At 39.7% G+C, this 18,959-nt stretch overlaps 1 protein-coding gene across 1 annotated transcript in view; it reads left to right on the top strand.

Moving 5' to 3' along the window:
- The window catches only part of LOC146697150 (3',5'-cyclic-AMP phosphodiesterase 4D-like), a 44,671-nt gene that overhangs the window by 19,015 nt on the left and 6,697 nt on the right, over positions 1–18,959 (top strand). Inside the window, exon 2 of the mRNA XM_085475687.1 lies at positions 3,679–3,777. Within this exon, the coding sequence (XP_085331813.1) occupies positions 3,733–3,777 (45 nt within the window). The 5' untranslated portion in view covers positions 3,679–3,732. The remainder of the gene's footprint in view (positions 1–3,678; positions 3,778–18,959) is intronic.

The following is an 18,959-nucleotide window of genomic DNA, read 5'->3' as shown; positions in this document are numbered from 1 at the left end:
GAGAGATGGCGAGGGAAGAGAAGTCTGCTTCATTCTCCTTAAGAGCTTCTTCCCCTTAAAAGCCAAAACAGTGTGGCTGTTTTCAACTTCTGTGTGCGTGTGTGTGTTGTCATGGCAAAATAAATACTTTGAAAGATATACAGATGTCATGTATTTGTGCACATATTTTTTTATGATTACTGGATGGATGGATTGGCTGACTCATGAGCGCTGCACAATGTCCATATTGCACATGATACAACCTCTCGTGTTTATACAACTTCAGCAGCAAGGTGGGCTTAACCTTGTGAGAAAGCTCTACAGAAATCCAAGTTAAAAATCCCAAATTCACCTCAACTAATCTTGTAGCTATCTATTTCAACATTAAAGCCCCTTCCAAGAAGTCCAGAATTCCCTTGTATGAACATAATTCTAGTGTACATATTTCATGCACACGTTGCTCAAGAGCTGTCGACCGTATTGAACATGATGCAGCCACTGCTTGCTAGGGAGTTGTGTATTGCCCAACTGCTTGGAGGTGGTTCCTGGGATGTTACTGGTTGTCACTGGGTGAAATTGGTTGCAAACTACGCCCTGCACCCAAATCCTCCTACTAATTCCTTTGGTTGCTAGCAGATGGCTACAGTTTCTTGTATTTTCTTACCACTGCAAAAAATTCTCTCACTGTAAAAAATTCTCTCAAAAGTCTCTGACAAGTTCAAATCTCAGCGTCCTTGACCTCAAGGTCAAGGTAAGAGGTCAAGTTTTCTGAAAATGTTATGAATGAAATAACTCAAGAACAAAGCAAAGTGGGATTTTGAAATTGATAGCATAGGTGTGTCTGAGGGGGGGCACTGGTGGTTCCCAGTATATTTTATATTTGTCTGCAAACACTTGCTAACTATTAGACGAGTGGCAGTAATACTTGAAAACGTGACTTCAAAGTAAAAGTTGAGTCTTTTGAAACTTGTTGAGTCAAAACCTTTACTTTGAAGGCACACCTTCCTCATGTCCACGTCGTTTTGGACTTTTCACTGTAACAAAACAATGTTTGTAGACACGTCTGTCACTTCCATTCAAACTGTGATTACAGCAATATACTAACTATCAAAGCAGTCACAAGGAGGTTTTTGGGGGCGGGGTGAGGAGTACATGTTTTACCATAGGTAGTTAATGACCAGGATGTTGATGACCAGCCCGAAGCCCTGTATGACTGGCACTGTAGCCACTCACAACCTGTCAGCGAATACACATTTTCCCCTCACAACTGGTGGTTGCAAGACCGATTTCTAAGCCTCTGTTGCTGTGACTCTGCAGATGCATTTAGCTAAGCAAGCTAGCTGGCAATGACTCTCCATTAAAATCCATTAAAAAACAAACAAACAAAACCCCAAACAAGTTTCTCCACTCAATCTCCATAAACCAATGGATGATGTCACTGTTGCTATCTCCATTTTTAAATGCAGGCCCACTTTACATTCTTGCCACACACTCTTTTACATTTGTTATATGAAGTATTTTTTTATGGTGTGTAAGCACAAAAATAACACAGCTGGTGTGTGTTTGTGCAATAATGGGAAAATCTGGTCCTGGAGAAACCTGCTGTTGCGGTGACTACCTCAAAGGCCATTTTGAGCTCTTTGGCAGGTATTTATATGTCTGTCTGTGGATGGGTTTTGTCAGATGATGGTATCTCGACTCTTCAGGTTACAATTATGAAACTTTACAGAATGTTTTTACCAATTTGTCTGTCAGAGTTTTTCCAGCATTGTCAGTCTGGTAGCATTGAGCTGCACTGACTGATAAATAGCTGCATAGTGTTGCCAAACTGCAACATAACCAAATTCAAAATAATTGACAGGGTTTTCCAGACGGGCACTGGTAGAACATGCAGACAGCATAATCACAGGCCCTTGCATTGTCACGAAAGAGGTGACTGTAGAGGAAAAGTAAAATAAGAGATTCAAACAAATATTTATTTGCATCTTTGTTGTTTATTCATTCATGGCACTTTAAAACTAAAGCTAAATCAGAAAACACTGAAGCAAAACAGCTGAAATGCATGACCTGTAGTAAATGTGGGGAAGTGTATGGGTTCATAACAGTTAACAAATGAACAAATAGTTGATCATGAGCGTTCGGCATAGGTCAAGGCTGTGGTTTGCCCTGAGGTTGGTTGTGTTGTGCTCTGCATGCAATATAATCTGCCTTGTGTGCCTTACATTACATTGTTGTGTGTTTGTTACATTGTTTGAATGCAACTTGTCTGTGAAAATGTCTGAGTATTATCATTGTGTGTAAATTTTAGGTGCCTGTGCATGCTTAGTGAAGAACATGTTTACCCTATGTTCATGATGATGATGAGTACTAAGATTTGGACTAACATAAAAAGCAATACTTTCTCTTCTCTTCTCTTCTCTTCTCTTCTCTTCAGAGACTAATCAATAAAGTCTGTCCAGCCCTTCAGTTTTTCTGTCTGTGGTGATTAATTGACCATCCTGTCACTCCACATGTTTTTAGTGGACATGCACCTGGTCTGACAGACCAGACAGAAGGATAATGTCTGACCTTTTTGGCTGATCTCTCACTTAGAGTACATCCAGTGTTTCTGCTGAGTCCTGTCAGGCAGGCAGGGACAGAATGGAGTTGCTGTTGTACCTGGGCTCGTGGGCCATGGAAACAAAGGATTATATAGTAAATAAGAAGTGATGTGAAGGTATATAGGTTGCTTTATATGGCTGATAAAAATTCATTGCTTGGCTGGGTACCACTCATGCGGAACACAGACGGAAGAAGTTGCTGTTGGAGAAATCCACATATGGATTCGCACTAGCCTTGACAGAAATATAGGCAGAACCGCAGGAGAGAGTGAAACGAGGAATTCTGAATTGTCTGATTACTTTCTTGATGCTTCTCGCAGGTGCATAAAAACAAGAGATGACAAGAATGCTAACACTCAAATAGACTATTTATCTATGCAGCAAACAGACCATACCAATTAGATTATTCATTTCTTTGAAGCTACACCGGATTTTGTGCATGTGTCAAAACACTTTAGGCTCTGGGAATGGTTCTGGACATCCATTTAAACACAGTTGGTCCTATCTGTGTGTGTGTGTGTGTGTGGCAGAGAGAGAAAGAAAGTGAAGAAGAGAGAGAATGAGACAGGTGTAGGCTCTGGGTTATTAGGCCAGGTAAACAGAAAAGGGTTGTGCAACTCTGGCTGATAATTCACTGACCTTTATATTTTACACTCTAATGCATCCTATTAGGCCAGTGGATCCCAGCATGCCTCCTTTCTTACCAACACACTCGGGGGCATTATGTTCCCCATTTACCACGCACACATACATGCACATGTATACACATGTGCATGTTGTCTGGGAGATCAAAGCTTTCATATTCTGAAACCACAAAGCTGCCAGGAGGTGGAAGAGCCTCAGCCTGTCAAATGACTGCTTTCTTACCTGAAAATAATAAGTAGTACATTTTAGAAACTCCACACTCAGCGTATAAATTCTTTAAATATTTATCTGTTTTTTTCCATTTGGTTTAATCTTCACAAAGAACAAGCAGAACTTTGGATTTTTTTATACCACTTTACATCACCAGTTTGATAATGACATTAGGTTAATACAAATGTGTGAAATGGGTACAAATAATACTTATATCTTTTTTTATTTCTTTTTGTTTTGTTAGCCCACTTTTTGATTAACTCTGACTGACTGAGCCCTGCCAGAGGTGGCCCGCACCATGCAAAAGGATGACCGGTCCGGGGACGACAGCCAGCGAGACAGCGTGAGTGAACACCAGCTTTGCAATTTTTGCAGCTTTATTGATTTTTTTCCTTTTTACATGCATTTACATCTCAGTATTCTCTGTTTTCTCTCTTCATAAGCCAAAAAGATTCTGTTGTACAAGTTCAGTGTCTTGAAATACATTTTTAATCTTTGTTTTAAATCCATTTCTTGGTCTATAATTCTTATTTCTTTGAAAAGCCAAACGTGTTCAGGAAGTCGTTTTTGGTTAATGGAGGGATTTGTAATTTGTGCACTTGTACACCACAGAATTTGTTTAATTTCACTGCCACAGTGTATGCACAGCCTAGCCATCGCTAAAGTTGACCAAGGCTGGGCTATTGGGATTTTGAATGTTGGTATATGTGTCGGAGTTGTTGCTGCAGGTTTGCATCCATGCGAGCACCAACTCTGCTTGTTCTTGGTGCAGATCTGACTGGACAGAGGTATCAAGGTGCTCGAGCCTGTACTTTTGCTATTCTCACAGCAGCACACTGCCCTGCAGCTGTTTCAGCAGGACACTGCACGCCCACACACTGCCAGATCCTTGCTGGATGAGAAGCATAATCAGAGACTTCTTTAGCCAGCATTTAGTCCTGATATGTCCACTATGTTCTGAGCATGCCTGGAACATAGTGGGTCAACATGTTTATCCGAGGCAGCTACTACCATTGCACAGTCACACTCGTTCAGGAACAGAGAGCAATTCAACAACACATCTGGACATGTGTAGAGTCCATGCTCAAATGGGTAACTGCTTGGCTCACATTGAGAGGAAGACATACCTCAAATTAAATGTACTAAATATGTACATTTTATAGGGTTGGTCTGTGAAATCTAGTGAAAAACAAACAAACTTGTGATTTAAAAAAAATAAGAGGTCTCTTTTTGTAAGGGTTAGGAAGATAGTGCATTTTATTTTTTATTTTTGAAAACATCTTAGTCTTCATAATGTGTTAATAAAACACAAATTCCCTTGCATGCCCAGACGAAAATGGCATTTCAATGTTTGCTATAAACCTGCAATATGAGCATGATTTCTTTTAAATGAACCTCATATAAAATGTAGTCCAGCCTCAAAGATCTCCATATGTACACCTTTGCCTTCATGTATGTTAACATTAGCTTTATAAATGGCAGAGTCAATGTTTTTCCTACACAAATTAAATCTTTTTGTTCATCACTCTGTGATTAAAGGCCAGTGGTTTCTTTTAGATGATGATAAAGAGCTTGGGTTACTGGGACTGTTATACGTAAGAAGCTGTGCTGTTGACTGACAAATGTTTTTCACCTCGGCAATCATGTTTTTAGGGTTTAATTAGTCATGCAGTCATCATCATCAGTGACTAATTTAATTTTAATTTTCCTCGATGATTATTTTCATTCCAGAGTAATTGGTTGGTTCATTGAATGTAAAAAAAAAAAAACTTTTCAAGAGCCTGACCTGATGTGACATTTCTCGTTATCCATTACAAAGCAAAGACACACTGTGAGATTCTCTCACTTAGCATGAGAAAGCAAATTTTCACAAGAGAATATTAATTTAGATTCTGTTTGCAAATTGTTCCTTAAAATGGTTTCAAACCAGTTTTCTGAATATTTGCCAATTATTTTTCCCTCAGTCAACTAACTGATAATCAACTGATTAGTTTTGCACTACAAATACAACACAACTAACAAGCTTACGGCAGACTGGATATAAAACATATTAGTGGTCTTGAGCAATAGTTCTCCAGGCTTGGTAAAGGTCATCCAAAGATTGTCTTTGGACATCAGATGCTTTTTCACATTTGCTTTTTTTTCAGTCCACTCCTTGAACCAGACCATTTTCAGGGTAATGTGATCTTTTTTTTTGTTAAGCCATTTACCAACCTATGAATCATAAAAAGGCACCTAACAACACAAAAGATGCCGACCTATAAAGTTATCTACAGCAGATGTACAGTATCTGAAAGTCATGCTGTGAAAAGATCCAGCGAAGACCTGACCAGTCACTGAAGCCTCATCAGAAATGGTCTCAGTGGAAGGGTGCTGTGAAGAAGCCATTCCTAAATATGGAGAATAGGGAGAAATAGGGAGGTGATGTATGCCAAATGACACAAGCACTGAACAGAAAATCAGTGGCAACAGATTTTAGGAAATGACGAATCCAAAGTTGGAATTTTGGTTCAAATCACTGTCAGTGTTGTGCAGACGAGCTCTGGAGAGAGGTGCAGTATTAAGTGTCTACAGCCATCATCTTGGACATGAGTTGGGACTGTGTTTCAGCCAGTGTTGTTGTCAAAATTAATGGCATCATGAACATGAACTATAGAGTGAGATTTTAAACCATCATTAAATACCATCATTTTGCATCATGACAGTGATCCCGAACACATTACCAATGCAGTAAAAAACACACAGTGCAACACTATCAGTCATGATTGGCTTCCCCAGAGCTCAGACCTCAACATTATTGAAGCGGGGATCATCTTGACAGAGAATGGAACAAAAGGAAGCCAACATCCAAAGAAGAGCTTTGAATCCCCATCATGAAGCCTACAAAACTATTCCTGAAGACTACTTAAAGAAATCCCTAGAAAGCTTGCCTGTGATAAAGAAAAAAGGTGGTCATACCAGATATTGCTTTTTAGAATGATACAAACTCTGCTTTTGTCTTTTATGCTGCATTTCCATTTATGTTTGCCCGTTTGCAAATGATGGGTGGCTCAAGACTTTTGCACAATACTATATATGCACACATCATTTGTATTCATTAAGAGAAACCAGCAAATAAGACATAAGCAAATCTATTCATACCTAATGTTTACCGAGGTCATCAAGTGGACAAATGAGCTGCAAGGTCATTTTCCAATAGGCTTTCATACAATCTGACCTCTCTTTGCAACCACAGGAGTCGCCCTCTGCTGGCCATTACAGAGACTGCAGCTTTTATGATTTTTTTTTTGCTTTTCAGACGGAAAAGCTAGGCCCATCTTTTACATACAGCCAGCGAAGCTAACTCATAGCTGTATGCTCTTTGAGCATACATTAAATCCTTATTGGCTGTCATGTATGCTCAGACAGCATGAATGACTTCATTTCTTATTTAGACATCCTGAAGTATTTATACTTTACAGCACAAACTCCACACATTTCAAAACTGGAATTTTTATTTCAGTGCATACCTCCTTCATCACGCATCCCCCACGACAGCTACACTACCACCTAAACAGAATATGTCTGTGCTCTCACATAATGTTCCCTGAGCTATGTGCAAGCTGCCCATCACTGACCGCTGTCCATCTGGATTTTTAACTGGCAGCTTTCTGGTAATCCTGAAAAACAAGAGAGGTCAGAGATCAGAGATCCCATATAGCAGGAGAAATAAGAGGGTAGATAGTATTGCATAGCAGCAAACAGTAGCAGGATTACCTGCATATGTATTAATGAAACATGCAATCATATAGTTGATAAACTGGCTCATCCTTAAAAATCACAGAGACCTGTGACACTTGTTTTAGTAACAAATTATTTTCTATTTCTATTTTCTATTCATTTTTTGAATCAGTCTGAAGATGTTTCTCTGAATTTGTTCTCTTATTGCTGTGTTTGAAAATAAGAAAGAAAAACTACTGATGCTATATATCCAGTCATACACTTGAACTTGGGTTGAGCTTCAAATGTTGGGCCACGTCTTGGCTCTTTGAAACATCAGAGAGGAAAATAAAAACGGAAAATTTCTCTTCACAAAACACTGTAGTGGGATTATTAGCCAAAATATAAATGACAGATTTCAGCTGAGTAAAAAAATGATACTTTCATTCCTGTTGTAAATCTGCCACATGGTTTTCATTTCTGTGTGAATCATAGTGAAAGATTAGATAGAAATGTCAAAATGGCTATTACAGCCTGGCGCTTATAGGTTCCCACACATTTCCAATCTGTCTTGGTGTGTATTATTATCTACCTTACAGTTCCAACGACATGATGTGGGCTGCGAATGCATGTAAATACAGCTTTCTGCACTAAACTGTGGATTTTAGTCTGCAAACTGCAAGCTTTACTTCACTTGAAGGTCAGTGAGCTCTGATGAGCTCCCTGCATCTCCTTTTGGGAGATCTAAGGTCAAAGGTCATCATGTTAACAACATCCAAAGGAACAGCTGCCTGCAAGATAGATCGCTCAAACTGATTCATAATATTGTATTGAATCAAGGAAAGCACATTATTTAAAAGGGTTACTGGAAAAACTGATAATGACAAGAGCAAATGACCTTTGAAATGGAATAAAATAACACTACTAATGGGACAAAAACTGGCTGATGAGTCACATTTGGTGTCTCTTGTGGGGCTTTAAAACTGCGCTTTACTAAAAACAAAAACATGTCCAGGGGAAATATGATTAAATAATTTTTTTTCTCCCTTTGTTATTAGTCAGAAACTACTCCAACGTTATTGTGGTGATTAAATAACCTGTGTGAGATACGTGCAAGATTTCTAAGTAGAAGCAAGGGACACGGCGAGATGAGCAAGAGTTCATGTCACATGTGCACGTGATTGATGTCTTCATCAACTGAGACAGAGCGAGGAGAGCAGACCACTGGGTTAGAGACGAGAGAGAGACCGTTGGGAGACGTATAGGTGGGACGTGAAGAGAGGACAGGTAATTAGAGGGGAGAGGTGGGAGGTGAGGTGAAGACAAGAAGCGGGTGTTAAAAACAAACAGAAGCAGAGATGCTTCCTCATCATCCTGAGGGGCATATTGAGGTAGAGCAGGGACACAGGCTGCGCTGATGAATACGTTTTGCAAGGCTCTCGGGGGCTGTCCAATCAGGTGGCGCCATTGATGAATAGTCATGAGTCACCTTATCAGCATCACCATGGTTACGCAGATGTGACTGTGGCCCTGTGAATGTGATGAGGGAATAGAAATGGGCCAAACGCTGCTCCCGTCTCCTTCCCGCGCACATCTCGATCACCAATTAGAGCCCAGCAGGGGAGCTTCCAGGCCATGTGCTTGTATCGAGGACAAGGTAAACAGGTTTGCAGTGAGGTGAACAGACAAAGGGGCGCGGTGAAGGTAACGGTTAGAAATTTAATGTGTCTGGAAGAGTGGTAACAGGGGAGGGGAGGTACATTTCAATTCAAGCCTAAATCATTTGATGATTTTAAAAAATCACATTAAAGCCAGTTGTCACACAGCGCGTACAGGTGAGAGCTGGCAGGACGAGCAGAGGGGAAGTGGATGACACGATGTTTAATGAAAAGAGCTGGGAAATTAAATTGAACAGGATCAGAGGAGGAGAAGCGGAAAAGTGACTGAAGGATGAGCACGGCAAGAGACAGCGGCAGGATATGAAGTAAAGAAAATGGACAACAATGTAATGGAATAAAAGGATCGGACAGCACGTAATGATTTATTTAATTCTCCGTCCTCTTTTGCCGGCGTCTCACGAAAGGCAGCGGAGCTCTGAAGTGCAGTTTCAAGAGATCATCAGTTGACAAAAGCTGAAAAAACAAAGCCACTGCTCTGACTCTTGTTGGAATCCCTCTCATGATTAAAGATTAGAGGCTACCCACCAAAGTAATTCAAGCAGTATTTTGTTTTTAATGTTTAGCACATTAGCATAATGGCAGTTTCTCTTTGCGCTTAAACCGCTTTCAACAAATATTTTCACTTAAATGAATATTTTATTGCATCATGCACAGCAGGGGTCACTGACACACTTGACACTAGCGGTCTCTTTATCTCTGATTTGTCTGGTTGAGTGCAAACGATGTTAATTGATTTCGAGCTACTGCCTATCTACCTGTTTATTTATTTATGAGCAAGGGGACCAATGTCCTGCATATTTGAACATGTAATTAGATTAGCAGCTCAATACAAAGGGGACATACTCAAGCACTCAGGGAAATTATGTCTGTTTTCCTCTCAACCCTGCCAAAACTTGGCTTAGGTGAATTTGTTTTATCTGTCTGGAGCCTCATTTATGAAACAGTGCATTGGAAGCATACTAAAAGTGGACATGTGCACAAAAGCTGAAAATGGCGTGCTCCAAAAAGGAATAATCACATTTCTGAAACGTGTGCTCATGCACACCTGCATGCAGTGTTCCCTTTATAAACCGCAATCCACCTGGAAATGTGCTCATGTGGACCAGCCTAATGTTCTGCCTTCTTGATGCCATAAATGGTCAAGGCAAAGCACCTGGTGAATACTAATGAACTGAAATAAGCCTGCTGATCAATGGCTCTTCCAGTCCATTTATACTCGCGTGTAGTGCCCGCGTCCCTCATGCAGCTTTGCAAGCAGTATTTCCAGGTTTATTTATACAGCACCAACTGACAACCATCTTGAGGTGCTTTATATTATAAGGTAAAAATCCTACAATGTTAGAGAGAATCTGATTCTCTGATGCTCTGTGACTAATCACTCAGCGACCGTGGAGAGGAAAAACTTTTATCTAACAGGAAGTGACATCCAATAAAAGCGGGTTAAGAAGGGACAGCCAATTAGTAGGCTGAAGGAAAAGGGATCAAAGAAAAGAAGATGTTGAAGCTGCAGATTTAGACAATCCACATGTGCATCTACGGGGTGTGGTGACTGGAAGAGGAACAGAGTGCGTCGCAGAGTTTTCAGTGCACTCTGTGCGCTGCACGACACAGATTGTGTTTACAGACACAATTTTAAACACAAAAACTGAACCACAACTAATCTGACTAGTTATACATGCACAGAATTAGGAGATTAAAGCTACCGAGACTTTGATCTGCAGTTATTTCATGCACTTTCTTGTCTTGAATTTCTAACACTGAAAGTCATTATTTTAGCCCGTGTGAAGTTAAATGGAGTCGGCCTGTGTTCACAGTTGATAGGTAAAGTGCGGCAAAACCTTCCTAAATCCACCTGCTGCGTCGCACAACTGCAACTGCTCAGCTAACCACAGGTGTGAGTGAGGCAGCATACAGGCTGACTTGCTCTCCGGTGCTCCAGGAGTGGGAAATGTGATAGCGAGATGGTGCTGATGAAATACTGAGCGGAATTTGATTTGGGATTTCATATATTTTACAGTTAAAAGGTGCTTGCCTAATCCCACACACGCGAATAAGACTGCAGGTTTGACTGTTAAACCGGCTCTGAAGTAACGTGCAGTTAAAAGTGAGACTAAATGTGTGAGTCAGGCTTTCATATATGTGTACTAATTTCATTTTATTCACAAATGCACCATCTGCCTTGTCAGTTTCCTCTGCCTCTCAGACGTTTGTGCACATGAATGGATCAGAGTTTCTGCCCAGGTGTGCACATTCTCCCATCAAGTTTGGTTTTGTAGGCACCAACATGTGCACGGAAAGCGGCACAGGCCTTGTGTATTTTTTTTTTACATTAGATTTGAGGCCTCTGGTCTTTATGTTATCTAGACAGGCTTGACATTTATTTAGTCTTCTACACTGTGTGTAAAGAAACATTACCACCTGCTCGCCATTCTCATTTCACAGCCTGTTGACTGCATTTTAAGTGTGATTAATCTTGCATAAGATGTTTGGCAGCGTGCCTGTTCCGGATGTGGGTTTGATGCATGAAGGGTGTATAAACTCTGCCAGGGAAGGTCGGCACAGTGGCTGCGTGGAGTGATGAATCTTAAATCTGTTAAGTGTCAAAATTTACCAATATTTAATTCATGGATGACACATTGATCATGTTTGCGTCAAAGAAAACCCTCAGGACATTAATGCTCAATCTTCAGAACACCATTATTGTGCACGGATACAAAAACTGCAATAAGACTCGGATATATTACAGTAGAGTGACCTTTCCCCTTTGCACAGGTAAGGAAACGCGCTTTGGATTTCAAGTATCTTGACCCTATCTCTTCTAGTTTTCACTTTTATCAAGCTTTGCCTTCTTGACTTTTCTGCAAAGTTTTCTCCTAACAGTAGGTTTCAGGCACTTTCATCTCATTTTATTATTCTCAGGCCAGAGCATCACAGAGCCACGCTTGAAGCCAAGAAAAATCTGGTCTTGTCCCTTCCAGACGTTTATTCTTCTGCCTTGAGGCTACCAGATAGGGGGCTCTTTGAAACAAACTGATTCATCTACCTCACCTTCAGGGTGACATGTCAGTACAACCAGGCTGTGGCTTCTTTATCACCCGCCTTCTAGTTTTCTCTCAGTAATCTCTTTTTTTTTTTTGCACATCCTATTTTGTCCAAAATGCTGCTGTGATAGCAAGTAAACAAAAGGATGCGTCACTGCAATGTGTCTGTTTTGCTTTTACAACCTACGGTCTTAAAGCATTGCATGCATGCAATGTCTCAATAAAATATACATGTTTATTTTAACTGAACTGAAATGTTTGCTTGAAATAGAAAGAAAAAGAAATCCTGTGGCTTCATGTATGACGAGAGTGTCTACAAATAGAAAGACAATTTGCATATAACAGCAGCTGCATATGCCTAGCAGGGAGGGAGGTGTTTCAGAACTTGCCCCCCGCCACCCTCTTCACAATTGCAAGTGTAGTAGGAGGGAGGTATGATGTACTATTAATGCCATCTTTGTTTCAAATATTTTTATTGAGAGCAAGTATCATGATTGTAGTTTTTACAAATTGACATAACATAGCTTATGCTCCTTTTTTTCTCTAAACTAACAAGGCAAATAATTAAACAACACCAACAAAAAAAAAACAAAAACAAAAAAAAAACCCGCAGTCACCCATAAGGGGTCCCAATACCCCGGCTGTCGGCAAAAGGGAAGAGAAACAAGTAAACAAAGTTTTATATTTTCCCAAGGTATATAAGTAAAGGGTGCCAGATTAATTCAAACTCTTTTACATTGTCATTCATACTATATCTTATTTTTTCAAGGTGAAGAGTGTTTATAAGTTCAGTAAGCCACATTTTTAATACAGGAGTCTCATTGCCTTTCCAAAGCTGCAGGATCAATTTCTTTGCAATAATCAAAGCATATGCCATAAACCTTTTTTGAGAGTGTTGTAAATTTTGTGTTTCGTTGGAAATCCCAAAGATGATTACTGTCGGATTTGGTTCAATCTTACTTTTAAAAATATTAGACATATAAGTAAAAATATCATACCAAAAACCCTGAAGCCTTGGACATAGTGCAAAACAGTGTAACAGATTTCCATAGTGTATCTTGCATTTTTCACAGAGGGGGGAACACTCTGGATACATTTTGTGAAGTTTTTCCCTTGAATAGTGTAATCTGTGTATAATTTTGTACTGAATTAAACAGTGACGGGAATTAATAAAAGGCGTATTTATGTTGTGTAAGGCCTCCTGCCAGAAATCTTCTGATAGGAGAGTCCCAAAATCTTTTTCCCACTCCTCTTTGATTGAAGTAGTTGAAGGTATACTCATCTCCTGTATTGAATTATAAAATAATGAAATTCTCTGTTCAAACCCCCTTCCACCACTAAGACATCTGTCCAAAGGATCGGACGATATGTTTTCAAATTGTGGCAGGTATGTACGGATATAGTCTCTTAGTTGAAGATATCTAAAAAAATGACTGTGAGGCAATCCAAATCTATCTTTTAAATGTTGGAATGACATAAAAGTATCATTTAGGTATAAATCTTGTAATTTACAAATTCCCAATTCCTGCCATATATTGAAAGCTCCGTCTACACATGATGGAAGGAAAGAGGGGTTAGCTGTAATAGATGTACACATTGATAGTTTTTTCAATTTGAAGTGCTTAATTATTTGTCTCCAAATTTGTACGGTATTATAAATCACTGGATTCGAATTGTAATATGAGTTTGTCAAAAGAGTAGGAGAGAGTAGTATTCCACCAACACAGTAAGGAAGGCAATCCTCCCACTCCATCTGTAAGCCGTTAGGGAGTATTGCTGTGTCATCCAATAGAAGGGAAATTATTCTTAAATTTGATGCCCAGTAGTAGTACATAAAGTTAGGTAGTGTAAGTCCACCAAGGGATCTATGTTTGCATAGGTGGTCTTTTTTTATTCTATGTGTTTTGTAATTCCATATAAATGGCATAATGATGGCGTCCATCTTTTTAAAAAAAGATTTGGGCAAGAAAATTGGGATGTTTTGAACCAGATACAAATACTGCGGGAGGAATACCATTCTTATTGAATTCACTCTCCCTATTAAAGAAATAGGAAGTGTCCTCCAGTACTGAATGTTATCTATTATGCTCAATCTTCAGAACACCATTATTGTGCACGGATACAAAAACTGCAATAAGACTCGGATATATTACAGTAGAGTGACCTTTCCCCTTTGCACAGGTAAGGAAACGCGCTTTGGATTTCAAGTATCTTGACCCTATCTCTTCTAGTTTTCACTTTTATCAAGCTTTGCCTTCTTGACTTTTCTGCAAAGTTTTCTCCTAACAGTAGGTTTCAGGCACTTTCATCTCATTTTATTATTCTCAGGCCAGAGCATCACAGAGCCACGCTTGAAGCCAAGAAAAATCTGGTCTTGTCCCTTCCAGACGTTTATTCTTCTGCCTTGAGGCTACCAGATAGGGGGCTCTTTGAAACAAACTGATTCATCTACCTCACCTTCAGGGTGACATGTCAGTACAACCAGGCTGTGGCTTCTTTATCACCCGCCTTCTAGTTTTCTCTCAGTAATCTCTTTTTTTTTTTTGCACATCCTATTTTGTCCAAAATGCTGCTGTGATAGCAAGTAAACAAAAGGATGCGTCACTGCAATGTGTCTGTTTTGCTTTTACAACCTACGGTCTTAAAGCATTGCATGCATGCAATGTCTCAATAAAATATACATGTTTATTTTAACTGAACTGAATTGTTTGCTTGAAATAGAAAGAAAAAGAAATCCTGTGGCTTCATGTATGACGAGAGTGTCTACGAATAGAAAGACAATTTGCATATAACAGCAGCTGCATATGCCTAGCAGGGAGGGAGGTGTTTCAGAACTTGCCCCCCGCCACCCTCTTCACAATTGCAAGTGTAGTAGGAGGGAGGTATGATGTACTATTAATGCCATCTTTGTGCAGCTGCTTTCACACTCTGCACTTCACAAAGAAATGTCAGTCATTTTCTAATGAGTGATCAAGCCTCAAGGCCTTCACAGAATCCCTAGAGATGTACACATTTTCTCTTTCAATAAAAACCTTGATGTCAGCGTACAATAAAGCACGCCTAGTCTCGAATGCACTCTGCTGTACTGTAAATCCCCGGAAATCCCATGATGTCATCTGTTGTCTGCATCCAGTTGGAATCCCTTTGTGTTTTGTATTTTTTCCTTGTGCAGCTTCTTTTAATATTATTAATAAAGGTGCTAAATTTAAATAATACTGATTTGCAGACCACTGCACCCCTTCTTCACTTTCCGAATATAATACAGGGAAAACTGCTGTGATCACTGTGTGCTGTGGAAGATGAACTGAAGTTAATTTTTATTACCCCACGGGATGCTGTGTTTTACAGCTACATTAACCACTAAGCCAAGCAGTAAAAACACACCTGGTTGTAAATGCCAGTAATTCTCACCATGGAGCCAAATATAAACCTGCGTTGTTACAGCGACCCTTTTACTGAGCAGACAAACCTGTAAGTGAGGCTTTCATATTGAAGAGTAACATGCTGGAAGCTGTGGTTATTACAGTGTCCAAAATAGACGCGGTTGCAAACAGTATGCATTCTGCATTCAGAGACAGAGCAGATAAAACCTTTGTGTTTTTTGCTTCAAATGTGTTGGTGACTTCCTGAAAGCTCACTATGCTTTCAGATAAATTTGAACTTAACGGCTTTTTTTGTTTATTTGTTTGTTTGTTTTTAACCAGGAGATTTACTGCATCTTCTGCAGGTATCGCTCTTCCTTCATCTCCTCTCTCAGTCCCCTGCTCTCTTCCTCCGTTTTGTGTTAAGTTCTTCCCACTTCTGAGACTTCTCTCATTCCCCTCTGGGCTTCACCCAGAATCCATTTAAGATTTATTCTCCGATAAAAACCAATTGCTAAATTCTGAGCACAGAGATGAATGATGTGACTGAAGATGAGGGGTTGCACATACTGAGTATAGTGCAGGCTACCTCGGGCTTGAAATTGGAATGGTGCAACCCTGTATTTTATTCCAGCTGCTGATCACAGCCGCTTTGTTAAGTAGCCTGACAAACTAAAGTGTTAGATAAATTTCAAGATCACACACCTGTTATTTTAGCACACATCGTTCCACACGTGAGTGACCCTTTTTAGTCCTTGAAAGTCAAATGAAATAGCATATATTAATAAACTGACATCGGTAAGGTAATGCTTCTTCATCTTCTTCTTTTCTTTTAATAGAGAAAATAAGGAAATGCCCTCAGTTTGCCTTCGGCAATGCTCAGACACTTTCTGCAGATGGTGTTGCAGGAAGACAAAGAAAGCAGCATCAAGGAACAGATGAAAAACAAACTAAATCCACAAAAAAAAGAAAAAGGCCTGTTTAGATACCACTTTCAGCTGTTTCTACAAAAGCCAAGCCAACTGTTTTTTTGTTTCGTCTTAATCCTCCCAAAAGGTCAACCAATTAAAAAAAAAGGGAGCCTAATGAAAAATTCTGTTTATGAAAAAGGGATGGCTTCCTGTTTGCTGTGGCCTAATTGACATGTATTAATTAATAAATTATGCACACGAAAGGGGGAGGAACAGTTTGAATCCTCAGTGATGTTACTAGAAATCTGAACTGCATGGAAATGTGTAACGTTTGATGTGCAGCAGGACCATTACTAATATGTAGCAGTGATAAAGAGTCCATATCATCTGACTTATTCACAGCGCCAGAGGAAAAGACAGGAAGAGGACAGAATTAGCATGAAGGAAATGATATTAAATGAGAGCGTGTGGCTATCCTTACGTGAATAAATGAGACCTGCGTGTGTGCAAAATAACTGAATAGTGCCAAAATTGAGCCACCTGCATAGCTAAGAAGACTCACATCAATAGTCGTCATCAAAGGCTTCAGCATCCTGCAGAAAAGATGAATTTTTCTTTTTTTTGTCAGATAAATTTCAATTCACATGCATTTTTGATCATTTCCATAATAAAAAAGCATAAAATCAAAGCAGAGTGTGAGCTGTGTATTCTCAACTATATTGCACAGGATGTTGATTGGTATCCAGATTACCCAGCTGGAGGGATTTCCATTGGTGATACATACTGATGCACCTGTGTGGTCAAAGCATCAGACTGGATGAACATTTCCTGTTTCTTGCAGATAGCTCCTCTGTCAGCTGTAAGCTTAGGGCTCGAGTTGGAATATGACCCTTTTTGTATTGATTTTTCTACTCCCTCTGTCACCAAAACCAAATTAAGTGAATTAAGTACTTTTACTAGCAAGAAGTAGGGAGCATGTTACTTTGTCGCGAGGCTGAGTTGGGCTGATAAAATATAAGTATTTCTAAGAGTTTCTCTGAAGGGGATTTTATTTTCTCATAGTTTATGAAAGAAAGTAAATTTGCCAACTATGGAAATTCAAAACATCTGAACATGTAACCATGCTGATGTAACTACATTTAAGCTGTAGGTTTACCAATCCTCTATCCAAGTAAATAGGGAGGTGGGGATAACTGTAATTTAGTTAAGTGCCACCACATGGTTAAACTCAAAAAACTCAAAGTTACTTCTGTAGTATAATAGGCTTATATACACTTATTGAACACTTTGTTAGGTACCCTTTGTGCCTGCAGAATTCTTTGTGCTAGCTTTATCAAGGTCCTGGAAACACTCCTCAGAGATTTTGCTCCATATTGACACAATGGCATCACATAAATGCTTCAGATTTGTTGGCTGCACATCCAGGATTTGAATCTCCTGTTCCAATAAATCTCAAAGGTGCTCTATTGGAATGAGCTCTGGTGACTGCGGAGGCCATTTGAGTAGAGTGTCATCTTCAAAAAAATAGTTCGACTTGAGCTTTGTGATACGGTGTATTTCCTGCTGGAAGCGGCCATCAAAAGATGGGTACACTTGGGTCATAAAGAGATGGACATGGTCATCAGTGATAATCAGGCAGGCTGATGTTCACTTGGTACTAAGAGGCCTGAAGTGCACCTATAAAATATCCCCCACACCGTTATACCACTAGCCTGAAGCGTTGATAGAAGGCAGACTAAATGCTTTCATGTTGTTTTTGCAAATTCTGACCCCACCATCTGAATGTCAAGGCAGAAATTGAGACTCATCAGATCAGACAGACTAGTCTTTTACTGTCTGGTTCTAATGAAGCTTTTGTTTTCTGTTCTCAGCTGAAAGGAGGCACCGGGTGTGGTTTTGTACTGCTGTAGCTCACCTTGCTTTGAGGTTTGACACATTGTGCATTCAGAGATGCTCTTTTGCAAAATTTTCTTGTAATAAGTGGGTTACTATTTCAGTTACTGTTGCCAGCTCGAAGCAGTCTGACCATGCTCCTCTGATCTCTGGCATCAACAAGGCATTTTCACCCAGAGAACCGTTGCTCAGTGGATAGTTCCTCTTTTTTTGGAACATGCTCTGTAAACTGTAGTAGTGGCTGTGTGGGGAAGTCCCAGTAGATCAGCGGTTTGTGAAATACTTAGACCAGTCTGTCTGTCATCAACATGCCACATTCAAACTCTTAAATCGCCTTTCCTTCCTATTCTCATGCTCAGTTTTAGCTTTAAAAGTCATCTTGACCATGTCTACATAAATGCTTGCTTCCATGTGACTGGCTCATTAGATATTTAGTTTAACAGCTGAACAGCTGTACCTGATAAAGTGGTTAGTGAGTTTTATATTGACCGATTTTAACTTTTGGCTGGGACAAACATCTTTGATGTTTGATTGGACTTTTAGATACGCACCTTTCCAAGAGCACAGCTGTTACACATGGATTTATGTGCTAACTTTCTGCCTAGACTGTGTCAAAGTTACTATTGAGTATGTGCTGCTTTTCTGCCACCGCTCTTGTTATTAACTCCCTGAGAGAACTGAAGGATGGAGTAGCGATAGTGTTAGTGGCAAATCAGTTCTCTTCATTATGTATTTACTATCAGACTCCTCATCACCTTCACTGTTTCCTAAAGACTGAATTAAAAACCTGGCACATCTTGGTTGTTTACCAGAAACTGTTCATTGATTTTCACATTCACGCATTTCGACTTGACCATCATTGGGTTGGCATATGAAGTGTGCAGAGAACCCAGGAGAGTCACAGCAGACCAATTAACCTTTCAGTGATCCCACTTATTAT

This window comes from Copadichromis virginalis, linkage group LG12 (assembly GCF_057382275.1).
Source record: "Copadichromis virginalis isolate Kocher_CV1m ecotype Utaka linkage group LG12, C_Virginalis_male_GT1.1, whole genome shotgun sequence".
NCBI classification, from domain to species: Eukaryota; Metazoa; Chordata; class Actinopteri; order Cichliformes; family Cichlidae; genus Copadichromis; species Copadichromis virginalis.
This window is presented reverse-complemented; position numbering and strand designations above follow the sequence as displayed.